Source organism: Prionailurus bengalensis, chromosome B3 (assembly GCF_016509475.1).
Source record: "Prionailurus bengalensis isolate Pbe53 chromosome B3, Fcat_Pben_1.1_paternal_pri, whole genome shotgun sequence".
Taxonomy (NCBI): Eukaryota; Metazoa; Chordata; class Mammalia; order Carnivora; family Felidae; genus Prionailurus; species Prionailurus bengalensis.
This window is the reverse complement of record NC_057355.1, coordinates 100310679-100328568: the sequence shown is the minus strand read 5'-3', so window position 1 is coordinate 100328568 and position 17890 is coordinate 100310679. Positions and strand designations below refer to the sequence as shown.

Here is a 17890-nt window from a genome sequence, read left to right as displayed (position 1 = left end):
GGACTTTTTGGCTGGCATTTGTCACATACCCCCTGGGACTCTAGGTGGGAACTTGCTTTAGTTTGTGCTGTCACGATCAGTCTTCAAAACTGCCCTGTGAAGTGGAGATACTGTCATTCTTCCCATGTTACGGAGGAAGAAGCTGAAGCCTGGAAATACTGAGTGATTTGTCTGAATAAGAGAGAAGGGAGCCACGGAAGGATTGGCACATGCTGTTAAGGTGACACAGTGGAGGGCAGACCCACACGTCCCTGCAGTCTGGGAAGTCTTTGCGAAGGAAGAGGGCCTTGAGCCAGACCATGGCATCAGAGTCTGAGCTTAGAGAGGGAAACTGGGGAAGTGGTCTGGACAGAGGACTCACACGTGAAAATGGAGAGCAAGAGAGTGGATGGGGTGGGGGAGAGAGGTAAGGACTACGGCTGACCAGGACCAGGACCAGGACTGACTGTGAGGTGGGTAGTGGGCACGACGACTTACAGAGCTCTTAGGTGTTCCTGTCCCTGCTGGGGTGGTGCTGTGAGCACCTTCATCTAGCCTCAGTCTGCATGATGAAACCTCAGCCATCCGTACTCCACCATGGGATCCTGGTGTCCCCACTTACATGGCAGTCGAGCCGGGAAAACCCAGGGTGCCACAGGGATTTCCCTGTGGCTTCTAGTCCAACTCTCCTTTTGGCTGTGGGAAAGGCTGCAGGAATGTGTTACTCACGCAGCTTCCACCCTGGGATGAATCAGAGCAGGCTCTGCCTCCCCCTCTAGCATCTCTCCCAGGGACACGTCCAGGTTGCTCAGGGTCTGTGAGCACGAAGGCTTCCCACACCTGTGGAGACCCCTGCATGGGAGAGCCTGCTGGTGTCATGACAGTGGATGTAAACCACTGCCCATACTGACCCCCACGCCTCGACTCCTAATAACTATGTGCCCAATGGCATCACACACACACACACACACACACACACACACACACACACACACCAGAAGAAAACAAACTGAAAACTGGAGGGAAAAGTATACCACTGTTTTGTTTTGTTTTAATGTTTATTTTTGAGAGAGAGGCAGAGCGCAAGCGGGAGAGGGGCAGAGAGAGGGAGACACAGAACCTGAAGCAGACTCCAGGCCTAACTCATGAGCTGCAAGATCATGACCTGAGCCCAGCCGGACGCCCAACTGACTGAGCCACCTAGGTGCCCCTATACCACTGTTTTTCATTACAGAGTTGGATGTGGTTTTTCTTACTAGTCAATCATTCTACAAGGCAGGGAAACTTAGGAAGATCTTTCCTGCAGTGAAAATGTGGGTCCTTTTCTTGAGCAGTAAAAGCTGTTGAAAGTAAAAAAAAAAAAAAAAAAAAAGTCACTCCAGGTGCCAGGGGCAGCCTCCTGCCGGAAGTCCTCCTTCCCCTCTGTGTCCTATCTGCCTGGAGCCAGCCACCTTCCACCTTTCACGTGGCTGGGCCAGAGCCCTTAGGGAAGGAGGGCAGGCCCAAGGCTGAAGACCAGCGCTTACGTGCTGCCCACAGAATGAAGACTGAAGGACAGATCAAATCTAGAGCAGAGAAGCTTTCCTTTTTTTTTTTTTTAAATTTAGGCTTCATGCCCAGCAGGGAGCCTAGTGTGGGGCCTAGCACAAGGCTTGAACTCATGACCCTGAGATCAAGACCTGAGCTGAAATCAAGAGTCAGATGCTTAACCAACAGAGCCACCCAGGCACCCTTATTTTCAATTTTCTTTTTTTTTTAGAGAAGTTTTCCATTTTTGTGAAGAACTCCCGATGAAGATGAATCTCAGGAACTTTGGCAGGTGCCTTTCCTTCTCTTATGTATCCCCATCCCACTTTTCTTTCCATGAAGGATCTGAGAAGAGTGAAAAAGCCTTAAAGGGGAAAAAGAAATGAGATTTGAAAGTCCTCATGTTAACAAAGCCTTTGTAAACTGAGCACATTCAAACCTGGCTGGCCTCTGCCCTCCTGCTGTGCCGGGCACAAGCCAGCCGACTTGTCTCTAACGTTTTTGACTCTGTGTGACAGGTGCGCCCAGGCAGAGAGTGGGTCCCAGGAGGGTCTGGAAGACAGCCTGTGGGTAAATGCAGGAGAGAAGAAGCCATGAAAGATGATTTCTCCAAGTGTGGTCTCTAGTCCCCTAGCGTCTGATTCATCTGGGGCCCTTGCTTAAGATGCCGATTTCCACACCCTTCCTCCACCTTCTGAGCCAGAATCTGCATTTTTAAACTAGGTCCCCTGGTGATTCCAAAGTAATGGAAAGAACATAGGATTTAGAGCCAGAAGATCATATCACCTCCATGGGCCTCAGTTTCTCATCTGTAAAATGGAAACAGTATCTCTTCCCCAGAATAGGAACAAGTGGATGAAAATACATTCAAAACTCTGATGTAAAGAGGCATATAAATGATCACTGAAGAAGAAAATTGTCACTTGTTTTGGGATACACTCATGGCACATCTCATCCAGCTGGGATTCAGACGTTGATTCTATACTTTCAAGCAGCTCAGCATCTTTGGGTGTATCTGCAATTCTCCTAGAAATTTGAGAAGGCGCATGGGCCAGAAGTCTGGCTTTTCTTGCCTTGGATAGATAGCTGCATGTCGGAGCCTATTTCTAGATCCAGTTCTGCCTCTTCATCAGGGAGGGGATTTAGCCTCTGGGCTGGTGGATCTGGGCCCAAGCTGGCAGTAAGCACTGAGTCCTGCTGCTTACCTGGCCAGGAATCAATAGGAGGGCATTGCCTGAAATCCCGCCACCCCCAGGAGCTGCTGTCAGCTGAAATTCATTAACTATGCTAATGAGCATCCTAGAGCTCAGAAATGGAAAGTTTACAAATGGCCTGAAGGTCATCTTCAGTGGGCACAAGAACCACCTGGGGAGTGGTTCAGGTGATTCTGATGCAGTGGTTCCCCACAATCCATGGGGAAAGCTCTCCTTCTGAGTGGTTGAATGGTGCCCTCTGAGGGTCCTGTCGGAGGGGGAAAGAGCTTCCTCGATGCCTCCCAGCTGTTGCTGGAACGGATCCCTCGCAAACCTGCCCTTCCACAATCTCTCTGTCTCAGGCGGATCCCTCACAAACCTGCCCTTCCACAGTCTGTCTCAGGCGATGGCAGCTCACCAAGGTGTGAACGTCACCATGGGCTTCTGTCTTTCCTCTCACCTTCTCCCCATTTCTTCTCCCTTTCTGCGCTCCATCCAACCCATCAGCAAACCCCGTCGGCCCCATCTTCAAAACACTCCGTGTTTGTGCCCTTCTCTCCACCAGATCTTCCAGCTGCCAGGGCACACACTCATTGGTTCGTTCCTGAAGTATGGCAGGTCAGATCTTGTCACTCTCCTGCTCAAGATGCCCGAGTGGCTCCCCTTCTCACTCAGACTAAAGCTCATCTCCTTCCTATGGGGGCCCTGTGACAACTGGCCAGTACCTCCCCAGCCTTCTCTCATTGCCCCTGTTCCTCCCACGTGCCCCTTGTGTCCTGCCTGCAGTGCCCCTGCCTCCAGGCCTCTGTCCAGAGGTCACCTTCTCCCAAGGTCCTCCTTGATCCTGATGTTTAAAAGAGCGAAGTCCGCACCCCCACTCCCAGCCCTCTTGACCTTCCCCGACTTAAGATTCTGCACAGCTCGTAACAACCATCTCTGTACTAAGTATTTGAGCTGTTTGTTCAGTGCTGCCTAGAAGAATGTAAGCTTCAGGACGGCGTGTTTGTCTGCTGTATCCTTAATTCCTAGATCAGAGCCAGGCCCATAGTGAGTGCTCACATTATTTGTTGAATTAATAAATGAAAAAAAAGTGCAACAGGCATTTCTTTACCTTTTGCCTGACAAGCTGATATTGTATCCAGTGTGTGCATCTGTGTGCACGCCTGTGTGACGGCAGGCATACCAAGGGATCCTAAGGGGAGCCTGTGTTTGCTCCTTTTGGGAGCGAACTCCACCTCTTTCCCTGTGCAGCTGTCACAAGGCTGGAAGGCTGAGCTTCTATTTGTGGCCCAATAACCTCCATCCTGTGAATGCAGTAGTCTCCAAAAAAACTGCATACAAATATCCCTGAACCAGTTTACCAATAACCCGTCCTAATTATAGTTTGTCTCATAATGGCCTTTCATGGGACCCTACCCATTATTATTATTTTTTTTTTTTTAGAAAAATGCAGTCTGGGGGCGCCTGAGAGGCTCAGTGAGTTAAGCATTCGACTCTTAGTATCTGCTGGGGTCTCGCTTGGGTCATGATCTCAGAGTTGGTGCCTCCTCCCTCTCCCCCACTCACACTCACAAATCAGCTTAAAAAAAAAAAAAAGAAAAATGCAGTCAGTGTGCCAGTCTGGTTAAACTTTTGCACAGTTGCCTTTGTAAGTTGCTGGCTGCATTGCCGAGCACCTCTCCTTTTACCCATAGGAAAGCCATGCCTGCGCCTTGCTTTTTAGTTTAATGAACCTCAGCTCTCCAAATCTCCAGTCCTCCTGCATCCCATCTCTCCCTGTGTGATGACCCACTCTTGTAAGAGGGATTGGGTGCCAGAACAAGTCTTCACCAGAGAAAGAGAGGGAATACAAAACAGACCCGCTTTTTCTTTAATCCGGGAGAACACTGTTTAGGGTTTGGTTTTATTTTTACCCAATTTAACTTGAATATGACGACTCGTTAGACCTGTGTCACATTGCTTTTCTACCTTGGTCCTCTGAAGTACGTTCAGGAAAAAATGTGATTTCTGGCAATGGAGGTGTGAGAAGGGGTGTCACCCTGATTTTAGAGAGCATTTCTGTGGTTTGCACAGAGCCACCTGAGCCACAGTCAAGGTTGAGTTCTAGAGGTTGGGGTCCTCCTGCCGTTCCCCCCACCCTGTGTCCCTCCCACCTTGTTCCAGAGGAGAGTCCTGATGGCAGCTGTGCCCTGAGCACTTGCCAGTGTGCCAATCCCTCCAGGAACTGCTTCTTTACACTTAGCTGTCACCTTTGGAGCCAGAGAAACCCAGGCTGACAAGTTACTTTTTGTTTTACTCAAACTGGGTCCTAACTTCTTAAATCAATGGACGGTGATGACATCGTTTTCTTCACAGCAGCCTCTATAATACCCAATCTAGATTTTGGGGCGGGGTGGGGAGAGGGGAGTTTGGAGGGGGTTGTGAGTTCTATGTCCCTGTCCTAGTAAAAAAAAAAAAAACCCTGTTCAGGATTATGCCTAAATGTCTATGTTTATCAAACTGGAATTTCTCATCTGTGTCATCAAGGCCCTAAATACCAAGTCTTGAGTCACTGACTGCATTCTCACCATGTTCCCAGATATTTCACTTGAGTCCAGTCACCTGCCCTGCCAACCCTCAGCCTGCTGCTTTCTCAAGAGTCTGTAAGCAGCGGTCAAGTACAGCCCAGAAGTTAATGCTCCTGCCGCTGCCTCTGCTCTTACCTGTGCTCTTTCCCACAACACACCGTGATCCCCGTCCGGATCATCCCAGCTCTCCTTCCATCAGGCCTGATTTATAACATGTGCCTCAAATCTTACTTGCTGAAGCCTAGGCTGATCAACCCCAAGCAGCTGATCAGATCCTTAACCCAGCTCTCATGGCCTATGTACTTGGCTTCCACTGTAGTCCAGCTGGGGCCAGACCTCCAGGGTTCAAGTCCTATGGCCCGTGTGACTTCAGGAAATTCACTTTAATCTTTAGCTTGTTTATCTGCAGAGCAGGGATCAAAACAGTCTCTGCTTTTGTGCAAATTGAAGGTGTTAATAAAGTACATAGATGGGGTGCCTGGGTGGCTTGGTTGGTTAAGCGTCCGACTTCGGCTCAGGTCATGATCTCACGGTCCATGAGTTTGAGCCCCGCATCGGGCTCTGTGCTGACAGCTCAGAGCCTGGAGCCTGTTTCAGATTCTGTGTCTCCCTCTCTCTCTGCCCCTCCCCTGTTCATGCTCTGTCTCTCTCCGTCTCAAAAACAAATAAACGTTAAAAAAAAAAATTTAAAAAGTGCATAGAGTGGTATCTGCCATAGAGGAATGGCTATTTAAATGGTAACTTTGCTCTCTTTTTACCTGTGGATACAAGTCTCTGCCTGGCTATGTTTACTTACCTGGGGTACATCTCCCCTCCTTCAGTTTCTTTGTTTGCTCTTCTTCCCTGGAGTAGTGTGCACATGTTAATCTTTCCATTTTTTCCTTACCCTTCAGTTTCCTCCTTCTCAGACCTAGGTCCGGAGCACAGCTGCCACCTAGGTTTGCCTAGGAGTCTTCCTCCGTCTTCCTCCGGAGCTGGCACCCCACAGCGGCAGAGTCCAGCGCTGGAGTTCCGTGCTGTCCCTGCTTGTCAGCGCTCCCCGAGTCTCCACCCAACTCCTAACCCTCCCGCCGCATGTGAAGGCCAGGTGTGCGCAGCCACTTTGCCTCCTGGTGGCCACGCTCGGGCTTAACATCATCCCTGGTGTCTGGAGAGAGCCCTCTCTTCTCTATTAGCTCCCCCCCACCAACCACACCCCACTCTCTTGGCCATTTCCTATATGGAAATAGAATCTGCTCCAATTCCTTTCTCTCTCACTTTTTTTTTTTAACGTTTATTTATTTTGAGGGGGCGTGGGGGGAGGGACCGAGAGGGAGAGAGAGAGAATCCCAAACAGGCTCTGCACTGCCAACGCAGAGCTTGACGTGGGGCTCGAACTCAAACCATGAGATGATGACCTGAGGCGAAACCAAGAGTGGGATGCTTAACCGACTGAGCCACCCAGGTGCCCCTGATGGCCCTCTTTTTTTAATGGGCAGAATAAGTGGAAGATGGAAGGAGCCACTACTGGTCCACTGTGGCTTCCTAGAAGAGCTGTAATCGTGGCCCCCTCTCTCCTACTGCATAGCAATCTCGCTTGTGCCATAGCCACCACCAGAAACCCCACAAAGGCACAGGGCATTTAACAGCTGAATCCTCTCCTTCCCCCTCCCTTCCTCTCCATACATTCTCCTTAGGGGTGGGTGTGTTGTTTAAGGCCCTTCTCTATCAGAAGAAAACCTACCTCTCTGGGCAGATGAGACAAGCTGCAGGGTATTCTCTTTAGGTACAGGATCCCCCAGAAGCAAAGAGTGCTTGGACCTAAGACCACATTTGTTATTTCTCTTTTCAGTCTTCCTCTCTCTCTCCAGGTCGTTACTCTCAGGTTGAGTCACATAAAATTGCTGCTATTTGACCATTTTAGACCCACAAAATGGCAGTTTTGTACAGTTCGGCCTCACGCGTACTTACTGGTTGGCTTTTGTGTTCCGCACTCACCCCACAGTGCTGCGGCCTCCCCGGAGTTCACCAGCTTTGCGGTGAGCCCAGATGGGAGCAGTCCGTGGTACTTCTTGCCAGAAGACAAAGCAAGTTAATTCCCCTGGGTTGAGTGTTGTTCCTGTCTCTTAAACATCAAAAACCCATTTGTTTATTACAAGCTAAACTGATTTTATGGAGCAGATGTGGTGTCCACGATGAAGCTTGGCAGGAACGATGCTGGAATCACTTAGTCCTTGTAATGCGAATTTGTTTTGACTTTCCAGTCTTCACGTATAATGCTGCCGACAAGGAAACCTGCGAACGCAACCACGGACAGTGCTCCCCACACGCCTTCTGCACTGACTACACAACTGGCTTTTGCTGCCACTGCCAGTCCAGGTTTTACGGAAATGGGAAGCACTGTCTGCCAGAAGGTAAGAGATGCTGGCTTGACGGGGCTGGGGGCTGCTCTGTGCAGATTTTTGCCACTTGCTTGTTTCCAGCCGCCGCTGTGACTCTGCTTATGGACCTCGAATCTCCGACTGCCTGAATCAAAGCACCGGCAACTTGCAGGTGCTTGATCGAGAGAAATGAGCGCATTTGGGCTGGTTTCCCAATTTGAGGATTAGCCAGAAATCTTTCCTCCTTTTTGCCAGCTCATTAGAGTCAGAGTGGATGGGAGAGTGGATGGGAGAAAATAAATCGGAGACAGGTCTGTTTTGTACTTAGATGGATAATGGGTTGGTTAGGAATCATGAAAATGGCTAAAAGACGGAGTTTTGGGAATTGTGAGCGGAATTACTTTCTGGGTACCCATCCCCAACCTGGACCGTGGTCACAGTTGACCGGATCTGCTGTCTTTCAGGGGTACCGCATCGAGTCAACGGGAAAGTGAGTGGCCACCTCCGCGTGGGCCACACGCCTGTCCACTTCACTGACGTGGACCTACATGCTTACATCGTGGGCAATGACGGCAGAGCCTACACGGCCATCAGCCACATCCCACAGCCCGCGGCCCAAGCCCTTCTCCCGCTCACGCCAATTGGAGGCCTATTTGGCTGGCTCTTTGCATTAGAAAAACCAGGCTGGGAGAATGGCTTCCGTCTCACAGGTGAGCAGCAGTGCCCTTTGAGGGGGCTGATGGCTCCTGGGCACCATGCTTTGGTTTTTATTCTGTGAAAGAGCATCTGTTTGCTCAGTTTTCTACAGGTGTGTAGCTGGGCCTGGTTTGGTCTCACGGGACTGTTTTCTTCCACATGTTCTCCAAGTCATCCTGAGAAATGGGATGATTCCATTTGGACCATTTATGTCCTTTCACCAGAATTGCTTCAAGCTTGTTTGTTAGGTTGTGTTTACTTGAGTTGTTACACACAGATCTGACAAATAGAGATGCACAAATGGCGATTACAGGGCATCTGGAGAGGAGTTTGCTTTGTGAGTAAACTTCCTCCTCTCCCACCCCCGCGACTCTGACCCATAATGGTACCGACCGGTGATTGCCTCTCACACTCTAACCTGCACACAGATCACCTGTAGCCCTTGTGAAAAGGCAGATTCTGGCTCTGTGGGCCTGGGCTGGGGTCTGTGATTCTGTTTTCCTAGCAAGCTTCCAGGAGACGCAAATGCTGGTCTAAGGACCACCTTAGGTGGTGTAGAGGATCTTTTTTTTTTTTAGCTCTTTCCTCCCAACCTGAAAAGGCCAGTTTCCTACGGGATTTATCACAGATCAAGTGCTGAGAGAAAAGTTCTTCCCGCACCTCCAGAGCTATCTTGTTTTCCATCAAGGTTTGGAGTTACAAGTAGGTGGAGTATATTCCGTCACATTTGAATTTCAGGTGAACAATGAATTATGTGAATAACTTAGTAAAAGTATGCCCTAAATATTGTAGAAGACGTATTATACTAAAAACATATTATCTGAAATTCAAATTTAACTGGGTGTCCTAAGTTTTTTTGCTTGTTTTTCTACTAAGTCTGGCAACCTCAGAAAGAGAAAGGTCAGGATGTTCCTAGTAGCTTCTTACGGAAAACAAGCTGTTACAAAGAGAAGCAGTGTGAAATGAGGCAGATGAAACCACACTGTTTAGTAGAAACTTGGGGGAACTGATGAAATCGGCAGCTGATGGTACTTAGTCTTGGATATCAGATGGTCTCCGTAGGCGCCGTCTCCAACAGCAGTAGGAATGAGGAAATGCACAGCGGTGATCGTTACTGGCAGACGCAACACCCCTTCTTAGCTCCGTGCTGAAGTCTTTCTTCCTCTCCAGGTGCCACCTTTACCCATGACATGGAAGTTATTTTCTATCCGGGGGAAGAGAGGGTTCGCATCACTCAAACTGCCGAGGGACTTGACCCAGAGAACTATCTGAGCATTAAGACCAACATTCAAGGCCAGGTGCCTTACATCCCAGCAAATTTCACAGCCCACATAGCGCCCTACAAGGAGCTTTACCACTACACGGACTCAGGTATGTGTAACCCGTTTTGACATCTATAGAATGGGGAGAGTGCATATCTCCCAAGATAGTTGTGAGGATGATGAGTTTTTTTTTTTAATTTTTTTTTAACATTTATTTATTTTTGAGACTGAGAGAGACAGAGCATGAGCAGAGGAGGGTCAGAGAGAGAGGGAGACACAGAATCTAAAGCAGGCTCCAGGCTCTGAGCTGTCAGCCCAGAGCCTGATGCGGGGCTCGAACTCACGGACCGCGAGGTCATGACCTGAGCCGAAGTCGGACGCCCAACCGACTGAGCCACCCAGGTGCCCCGAGGATGATGAGTTTTTATGTGGGATGTCCTTAGAATGGTGTGTGGTACATAAAAGGAGCTCAATATCATGTTAGTGCTCTTACTAAATATGTAGTATAAGTGTTGGCTGCTACACAAATGAATACTAACATTCCTATCCCAGTACTTTCAAATAATAATGGAATCGATGGTAACCTTGTTTCTGGGGGTGGGTTAGGGTTGTATAATTATATACCGTTTTTAACCACCTGTGCTCTCTGGGCCACGGAAAAATATTGACTATTGGAATTTTTACTTGTCCTGTAACATTGTTTCAGCCCGTTTTAAAATGAGGTGTTACACAGTGTTGTACAACTAATGCTAGGTTTGGAGTCAGAGGATAGGAATTCACATCATGGACTTGTAGTTTAAACTAGCTGAGGGCTACTGCTAGGAATTTACCCAAGGGATACAGGAGTACTGATGCACAGGGGCACTTGTACCCCAATGTTTATAGCAGCACTCTCAACAATAGCCAAATTATGGAAAGAGCCTAAATATCCATCAACTGATAAATGGATAAAGAAATTGTGGTTTATACGCACAATGTAATACTATGTTGCAATGAGAAAGAATGAAATCTGGCCCTTTGTAGCAACATGGATGGAACTGGAGAGTGTGATGCTAAGTGAAATAAGCCATACAGAGACAGATACCATATGTTTTCACTCTTATGTGGATCCTGAGAAACTTAACAGAAACCCATGGGGGAGGGGAAGAAAAAAAAAAAAGAGGTTAGAGTGGGAGAGAGCCAAAGCATTAGAGACTCTTAAAAACTGAGAACAAACTGAGGGTTAATGGGGGGTGGGAGGAAGGGGAGGGTGGATGATGAGTATTGAGGAGGGCACCTTTTGGGATGAGCACTGGGTGTTGTATGGAAACCAATTTGACAATAAACTTCATATATTGAAAAAAAAATAAACTAGCTGAGGGCTAAGGTCACTTGCCACCTGAGGGCCTATTTTCTCATCTTGAGAATGAGCAGAAGAACGCCTTTTCTCTCTACCTTCCGTGGTTGTTATGTGTAAATTGTGCTGAGTTCTGTAAAACCACCTGAATGCAAGACGCTGGCGTAGTCACAGCAGTCGTCCTGCGGCACAGCAGTTTGCTTCGAGCCGTGCCTTTCCTGCTTCTGTGTTGTGAGTGTTGGAAGCTGGGCAGAGGGTGAACAGAGGAGAATGGGCAGGAGAAACCCAGATCGTGCACAGAACAGCTGATGGCCAGAACACTGGTGTGGGCTTCCAACTCCACATTCAGATTGAAAGAACGTCCCTTCCCTTTGTCCAGAGCCCTTCGGACTTAAGTTGGAAGCTGTCACCTCTGTGCAATCTTGAACATGAAAACTTGGGGTAGAGAGTCGGGCTGCCTCGTGTCTCAGTTCCAGCTCTATCACATACACAAGGCTGGTATGTGATAGGCTACCTCTTCACCTCTGCAAGGCCCCCTGCCGGTGATCGCAGAGGCCACCCTGCTGGGGTGAGGTACTAACAAGGCAGTGCTTGTAGAGCACCTGGCGTGGCTGGCACATCGTGGCAGAATTTATTCTTTGCTAATAATGATGGCAGTGATTGTCCCTCCTCCTCTGCACGTTGGCTTTGCGTCTACTCACATTCCTGGAATTGTGGGGCAGGTTTTCCGTATTAACTCAGGAACTTCCCGAGGGAACACCCTCCAGGAATTAGATGAAAAACTGTACAGAAAAATCTACCCCACATGAAAATCTCTGGTATCTTCAAAATTGACCGGTTTGGCTGAATAATGTCTGTTGCAGCTGTGACGTCCACCAGTTCCAGAGACTACTCACTCATCCTCGGTGGCATCAACCAAACACTGTCCTACCGCATCTACCAGAACATCACTTACCAGGCGTGCAGGCACGCCCCCAGACACCGGGCCACCCCCAAAACCCGGCAGCTGAATGTGGACCGGGTCTTTGCCTTGTACACTGATGGGGAAGGAGTACTTAGATTTGCTGTGACCAATCAGCTTGGCCCAGTTGAAGGTATGTTTCCTTCTGTTGTTTTGGCAAAAAATCGCATCCAGCTTTTAAAAATTCCTTTTTGGGTAGCCTCAGAATGATTCACGGAGGTTACTAAGGGTTACCGAGTACCAGGCTCTGTGTTAGGGGCTGGGCGTAAGGATGCGTAAAGCAGGGGCTTGTCTTTGAGGTGGAGACAGAGGTAGAAATGGAACTTGTAGAACAGCGTTCCTACCAAACTAAGGAATAGAACACAATATGTGAGGCTGCTTGGGGTGCCAAGCACACACCCCATGTGTGTGCCAGTCTCTGCTGGGGAGACATCTGTGAACAAGGTGAGGCCAAGTTAGGAGGGGGACTGATGCTGACAGGTATTTATAATACTGATAAGAGCATGGCACTATGAGCCTAGTCTGGAAGTGTAGGGAAGAGGTACCCAAAAAGGGACATTTTAGCTAGAACTCAAAGGGTGAGCTGGATTTCACCAAATCAAATCAAATCAAATCAAGGTAAGACAAAGAGCCAGTGCCTGGAAGAACAAAAAGAGAGGAAAAACACAAGTTGAATCGTACCCCATGAGGAAAGCCTGGATGCTTTCACTCTGAAGATGTCTGTTCCTATCACTTCTGCTCAGCACTGCATCAGAAGTTTTAGCCGGGGCAATTAGGCAAGAAAATAAAAGGCATGCAGACTGGAAAGGAAGAAGTAAAATGATCTCTGTTCTCCTATGATGTGATCTTAATATGTAGAAAGTCTAATTCGTTAAACTGTTAGAACTAACGTGTTCAGCAAAGTCGAAGGATATAATTTTTGTATATCAGTCTTCTATTTCTGTATAGTAACAATGAGCAAACTGAAAAGGAAACTTTAAAAACAATTCTGTTCCCAAAATATTTAGGAATAAAAAAATTTTTTTTAAGTGTAACACTTCTACATTGAAACCTATAAAGCAGTTTTGAAAAAAAAAAATTAAGACCTAAATAAATAGAAAATTAGACCTAATGGCATCTTTATGACTCAGAAGACTTATTAGCATAGCAGTGCTTCCTAGCATAGATTCAACACAATCCTATCAGCTATCAGCTGGTCTTTCTGCAAAAACTGAGAAGCTGATTCTACAATTGATGGAAATTTAAGGATCCCAGAATAGCCAAAACAAAATCGAAAAAGAACGGTTGGAGGATTTCCACTTTAATCAGGACCATGTAGTCCTGGCACAAGGATGGGTATAAAGATCAGTGGAATAGAAGTGAGAGTCCAGAAATAAACACTCACATCTACAATCAATTGATTTTGACAAGGTTGCCAAAACAATTCATTGAGGAGAGAGAGTAGTTTTGTTAACAAGTGGTTCTGGGAAAGTTGGGATATTTGCATGCTAAAAATGATTATGGACCCCTGTCTTCCATCATACACAAAAATTAACCAAAAATGGGTCATAGACCTTCTTGTAATTTAGCTACACTTTAGAAAAAATAAAGGGGCAAATTTTTATGACTCTGAATTTGGCAATAGCTGCCGCTTTTTTTTAATGTTTATTTTTGAGAGCAGGGAGGGGCAGAGAGAGAGAGAGGGGGACAGAGGATCCAAAGCAGGCTCCACACTGACAGCAGAGCCTGATGTGGGGTTCGAACTCACAAAGTGTGAGATCATGACCTGAGCTGAAGTTGGACATCCAACCAACTGAGCCACCCAGGCACCCCAGCAATAGCTTCTTTATATATGATACTGAAAGCGTAGGCAATCAAGAAAAAATTGGGTGTCATCAAAATTAAAAACTTGTGCTTCAGAGATTATTACCAACAAAGTGAACATACAACCCACAGAAAGGTATAAAATGTTTGAAAATCATATATTTAATAAGAGGCTTATATCTAGAATATATGAAGAACTCTCACAAACACAGTAAAAAGAAACAATATAAAAAATTTGTATAGAACATTTCTCAGAAGATACACAAACTACCCAGTAGGCACATGAAAAGATGCTCAATATCATTAGTCATCAGGAAAATGCAAATACAGTCAAAGCCATAATGATACTACTTTACATGCATGTGGATCGCTGTATTAAACATAACAAGTGTTGGTGAAGTTGTGGAAAAATTGAAACCCTCCTACACTGCTAGTGGGAATGTAAAATGGTACTTTGGGAAACAATCCAGTAGTTTTTCAAAGTTAAAGTTACCACTTGAGCAATTGTCTTTTTTTTGTAATTTTTTTTGACGTTTATTCATTTTTGAGAAACAGAGTGCAAGTGGGGGGTGGGGCAGAGAGAGAAGGAGACACAGAATCCGAAGCAGGCTCCAGTCTCTGAACTGTCAGCACAGAGCCCGATGGGGGGCTTGAACCCACAAACCACGAGATCACAACCTAAGCCGAAGTCAGACGCTCTACTGACTGAGCCACCCAGGTGCCCCACCACTTGAGCAATTATACTCGTAGCTCTATAACCAAGAGAAAAGAAAACTTATGTCCCCATAAAAACTTGTACATGAATATTCATAGAAACATTATTCGGAATAGCCAAAAGGTAGAAAAAGCCCAGATGTCCATCGATTGAGGAGTGGATTTTTAAAATGTCCTAATGCATACAATGGAATATGATCAAGACATAAAAAGGAATGAAGTACTGACACATGTTACAATATGAATGAATTTTGAAAACAAGCTGACTTGTGAAGGTAACTAGTCACAAAGGGCAACCTACTGTTTGATTCTATTTATATGAAATATCCCCAAGAGGCAAATCTGCGAAGAGAGTGGATCAGTGGTTGCCTAGGGCTGGGGCATAAGAGGATAGGGAGTGGATGGCCAGAGTACTAGTGTCTTTTGCGGGTGGGTGTTAAAATGTGTTAAACTTGATTGTGGTGATGGTTGCATAACTGTAAATATACTAAAAAAATCTGTGTTCTTTAGATGCATGAATTATATGGTATGTGAGTTATGTCTTCACTGAAAAAAAAAATAGCAGTGGGGTAAAAATAAAAAAACAAAAAAATACCCAAAAAAACTAAACAAAAAAAAAAGCCATGTTTCTCAAACTTGAGTTGGAATTAACCACACCTGTGAAGCTTGGTAAACATGCAGATAAGAATGTTCTAGGCTTACTAAGGCACTAAAGGGCATGAGGAACCTTAAGTACATATTGCTAAGTGAAAGCCTGAAAAGGCTACATCTGTGTGATTCCAACTACAGTTGACCCTTGAACAACACAGGTTTGAACTGGGTGGTTTACTTATATGTGGCTTTTTTTTTTTATACAGTACTGTAAATGTATTTTCTCTTATGATTTTTTTTTAACTTTTATTTAAATTCTAGTTAACATACAGTGCAATATTGGTTTCAGGAGTAGAATTCAGTGATTCATCACTTACATACAACCCCCAGTGCTCATCACAGGTGCCCTCCTTAATCTCTGTCATCCCTTTAGCTCATCTCCCACCCACCCCCCTCCATTGACCCTCAATTTGTTCTCTATCGTTAAGAGTTTCCTATGGTTTGTTTCCCTCTTTTTTTCTCCCCTTCCCATATGCTCATCTGTTTTGTTGTTGTTGTTGTTGTTAAATTCCACATGTGAGTGAAATCGTATGGTATTTATCTTTTTCTGACTGACTTATTTCACTTAGCATAATATACTTTAGCTCCACAGTGGGGTGCATGTACCCCTTCAGATCTGTATTTTTGTATCCCTTGGGTAAATTCCTAGTAGTGGAATTGCAGTGTCATAGGGTAGTTCTATTTTAGCTTTTTTTTTTTTTTTTAATTTTTTTTTTTTTTTCAACGTTTATTTATTTTTGGGACAGAGAGAGACAGAGCATGAACGGGGGAGGGGCAGAGAGAGAGGGAGACACAGAATCGGAAACAGGCTCCAGGCTCTGAGCCATCAGCCCAGAGCCCGACGCGGGGCTCAAACTCACGGACCGCGAGATCGTGACCTGGCTGAAGTCGGACGCTTAACCGACTGCGCCACCCAGGCGCCCCTATTTTAGCTTTTTAAGGACTGTCCATACTGTTCTGTAGAGTGGCTGCACCAGTGTGCATTCACACCGGCAATGAAGAGGGTTCCCCTTTCTCTGCATCCTTGCCAACACCTGTTGTTTCTTGTGTTCATTTTAGCCATTCTGACAGGTGTATCTCATTTTTTTTTGACTTTCATTTCCCAGGTGATGGGTGATGTTGAGCATCTTTTCATGTGTCTGTTAGCCATCTGATTGTCTTCTTTGGAAAAGTGTCTATCCATGTCTTCTGCCCATTTCTTAGCTGGGTTATTAGTTTTTTTGGGTATTGAGTTGGGTAAGTTCTTTATAGATTTTGGATACTAACCCTTTGTCAGGTATGTCATTAGCAAATATTTTCTCCCCATTCCATAGGCTGCATTTTAGTTTTGTTGATTGTTTCCTTCACTCTGAAGAAGCATTTTATCTTGATGAAGTTCCATAGTTCATATTTGCTTTTGTTTCCCTGCCTCCAGAAACGTGTCTAGTAAGAAGTTGCTCTGGCCAAGGTCAAAGAGGTTGCTGCCTGTGTTCTTTTCTAGGATTTTGATGGTTTCCTGTCTCACATTTAGGCCTTTCATCCATGTTGAATTTATTTTTGTGTATGGTATAAGAAAGTGGTCTAATTTCATTCTTCATGTTGCCATCCAGTTTTCCCAACACCATTTGTTGAAGAGACTGTCTTTTTTCCATTGGATACTCTTTCTTGCTTTGTTGAAGATTAGTTGACCATATAGTTCCATGTCCATTTCTGGGTTTTCTGTTCTGTTCCATTGACCTATGTGTCTGTTTTTGTGCCAGTATCATACTGTCTTGATGACTACAGCTTTGTAAAGTAGCTTGAAATCCAGGTTTGTGATGCCTCCAGCATTTTTTTTCTTTTTTAGGATTGCTTTGGCTATCTGGGGTCTTTTGTGGTTCCATGCAAATTTTAGGATTGTTTCTTCTAGCTCTGTAAAATATGCTATTAGTATTTTTATAAGGATTGCATTAAATGTGTGGGTTGCTTTGGGTAGTATAGACATTTTAACAATGTTTGTGCTTCCAGTCCATGAGCATGGAATGTTTTTCCATTGCTTTGTGTACTCTTCAGTTTCTTTCATAAGTGTTCTATAGTTTTTGGAGATCTTTTACCTCTTTGGTTAGGTTTATTCCTAGGTATCTTCTTGTTTTTGATGCTCTCTTAGGATTTTCTTAATTTTTTCTTTTCTCTGGCTTAAATTTATTAAGAATACAGTATATAATATATAAAATATGTATCAGATATTTCCTTATTGGTAAGGCTTTTGGTCAACAGTAAGCTGTTAGCTTTGGGGGAGTCAAAAGTTATATGCAGATTTTTCAGCACTGCAGGGGATCAGGAAATTGTTCAAGAGTCAACTGCATGTAACAGTCTAGGAAAAATGCAACTACAGAGAATAAAAGTCAGTGGTTGCCAGGAGTTCAGGGGGAGGTAACTAGGGAGAGCACAGGGGAGTTTTAGGGCAGTGAAACTACTACTCTGTATGCTTCTATGATGGTGAATAGATGTCATTATACATTTGCCCAAACCTATAGAACTGCATGACAGAAAGAGTAAGCCCTAATAAACTGTAGACTTTAGGTAATAATATCAGTATTGGCTTATCGTTACAATGACTGTATCGCACTAATATAAGAAGTTCATGAACTGCATATTGGGGGGGGGGCGCTATGAAACCTTTACTTTCTGCTCAATTTTTCTGTAAACCTAAAACTGTTCTTTAAAAAAAAAAGTCTGTCGATTAAAAAACATTTTTTTTTTTTTTTTTTTTTGGTGAGCCAGAGGGTGAACCTGCAAAGTCCAGGAACCCTAACAGATAGGAAATTGTCAGATAAAAGGGACATTTTAGTTGTGAAAGCCAATAGCTAGTGTTTTCCCCTA

At 45.4% G+C, this 17890-nt stretch overlaps 1 protein-coding gene across 1 annotated transcript in view; it reads left to right on the top strand.

Moving 5' to 3' along the window:
* The window catches only part of NID2 (nidogen 2), a 67424-nt gene that overhangs the window by 21579 nt on the left and 27955 nt on the right, over positions 1 to 17890 (top strand). Inside the window, exons 5-8 of the mRNA XM_043556154.1 lie at positions 7510 to 7659; positions 8091 to 8336; positions 9493 to 9693; positions 11784 to 12014. Of these exons, the coding sequence (XP_043412089.1) occupies positions 7510 to 7659; positions 8091 to 8336; positions 9493 to 9693; positions 11784 to 12014 (828 nt within the window). The remainder of the gene's footprint in view (positions 1 to 7509; positions 7660 to 8090; positions 8337 to 9492; positions 9694 to 11783; positions 12015 to 17890) is intronic.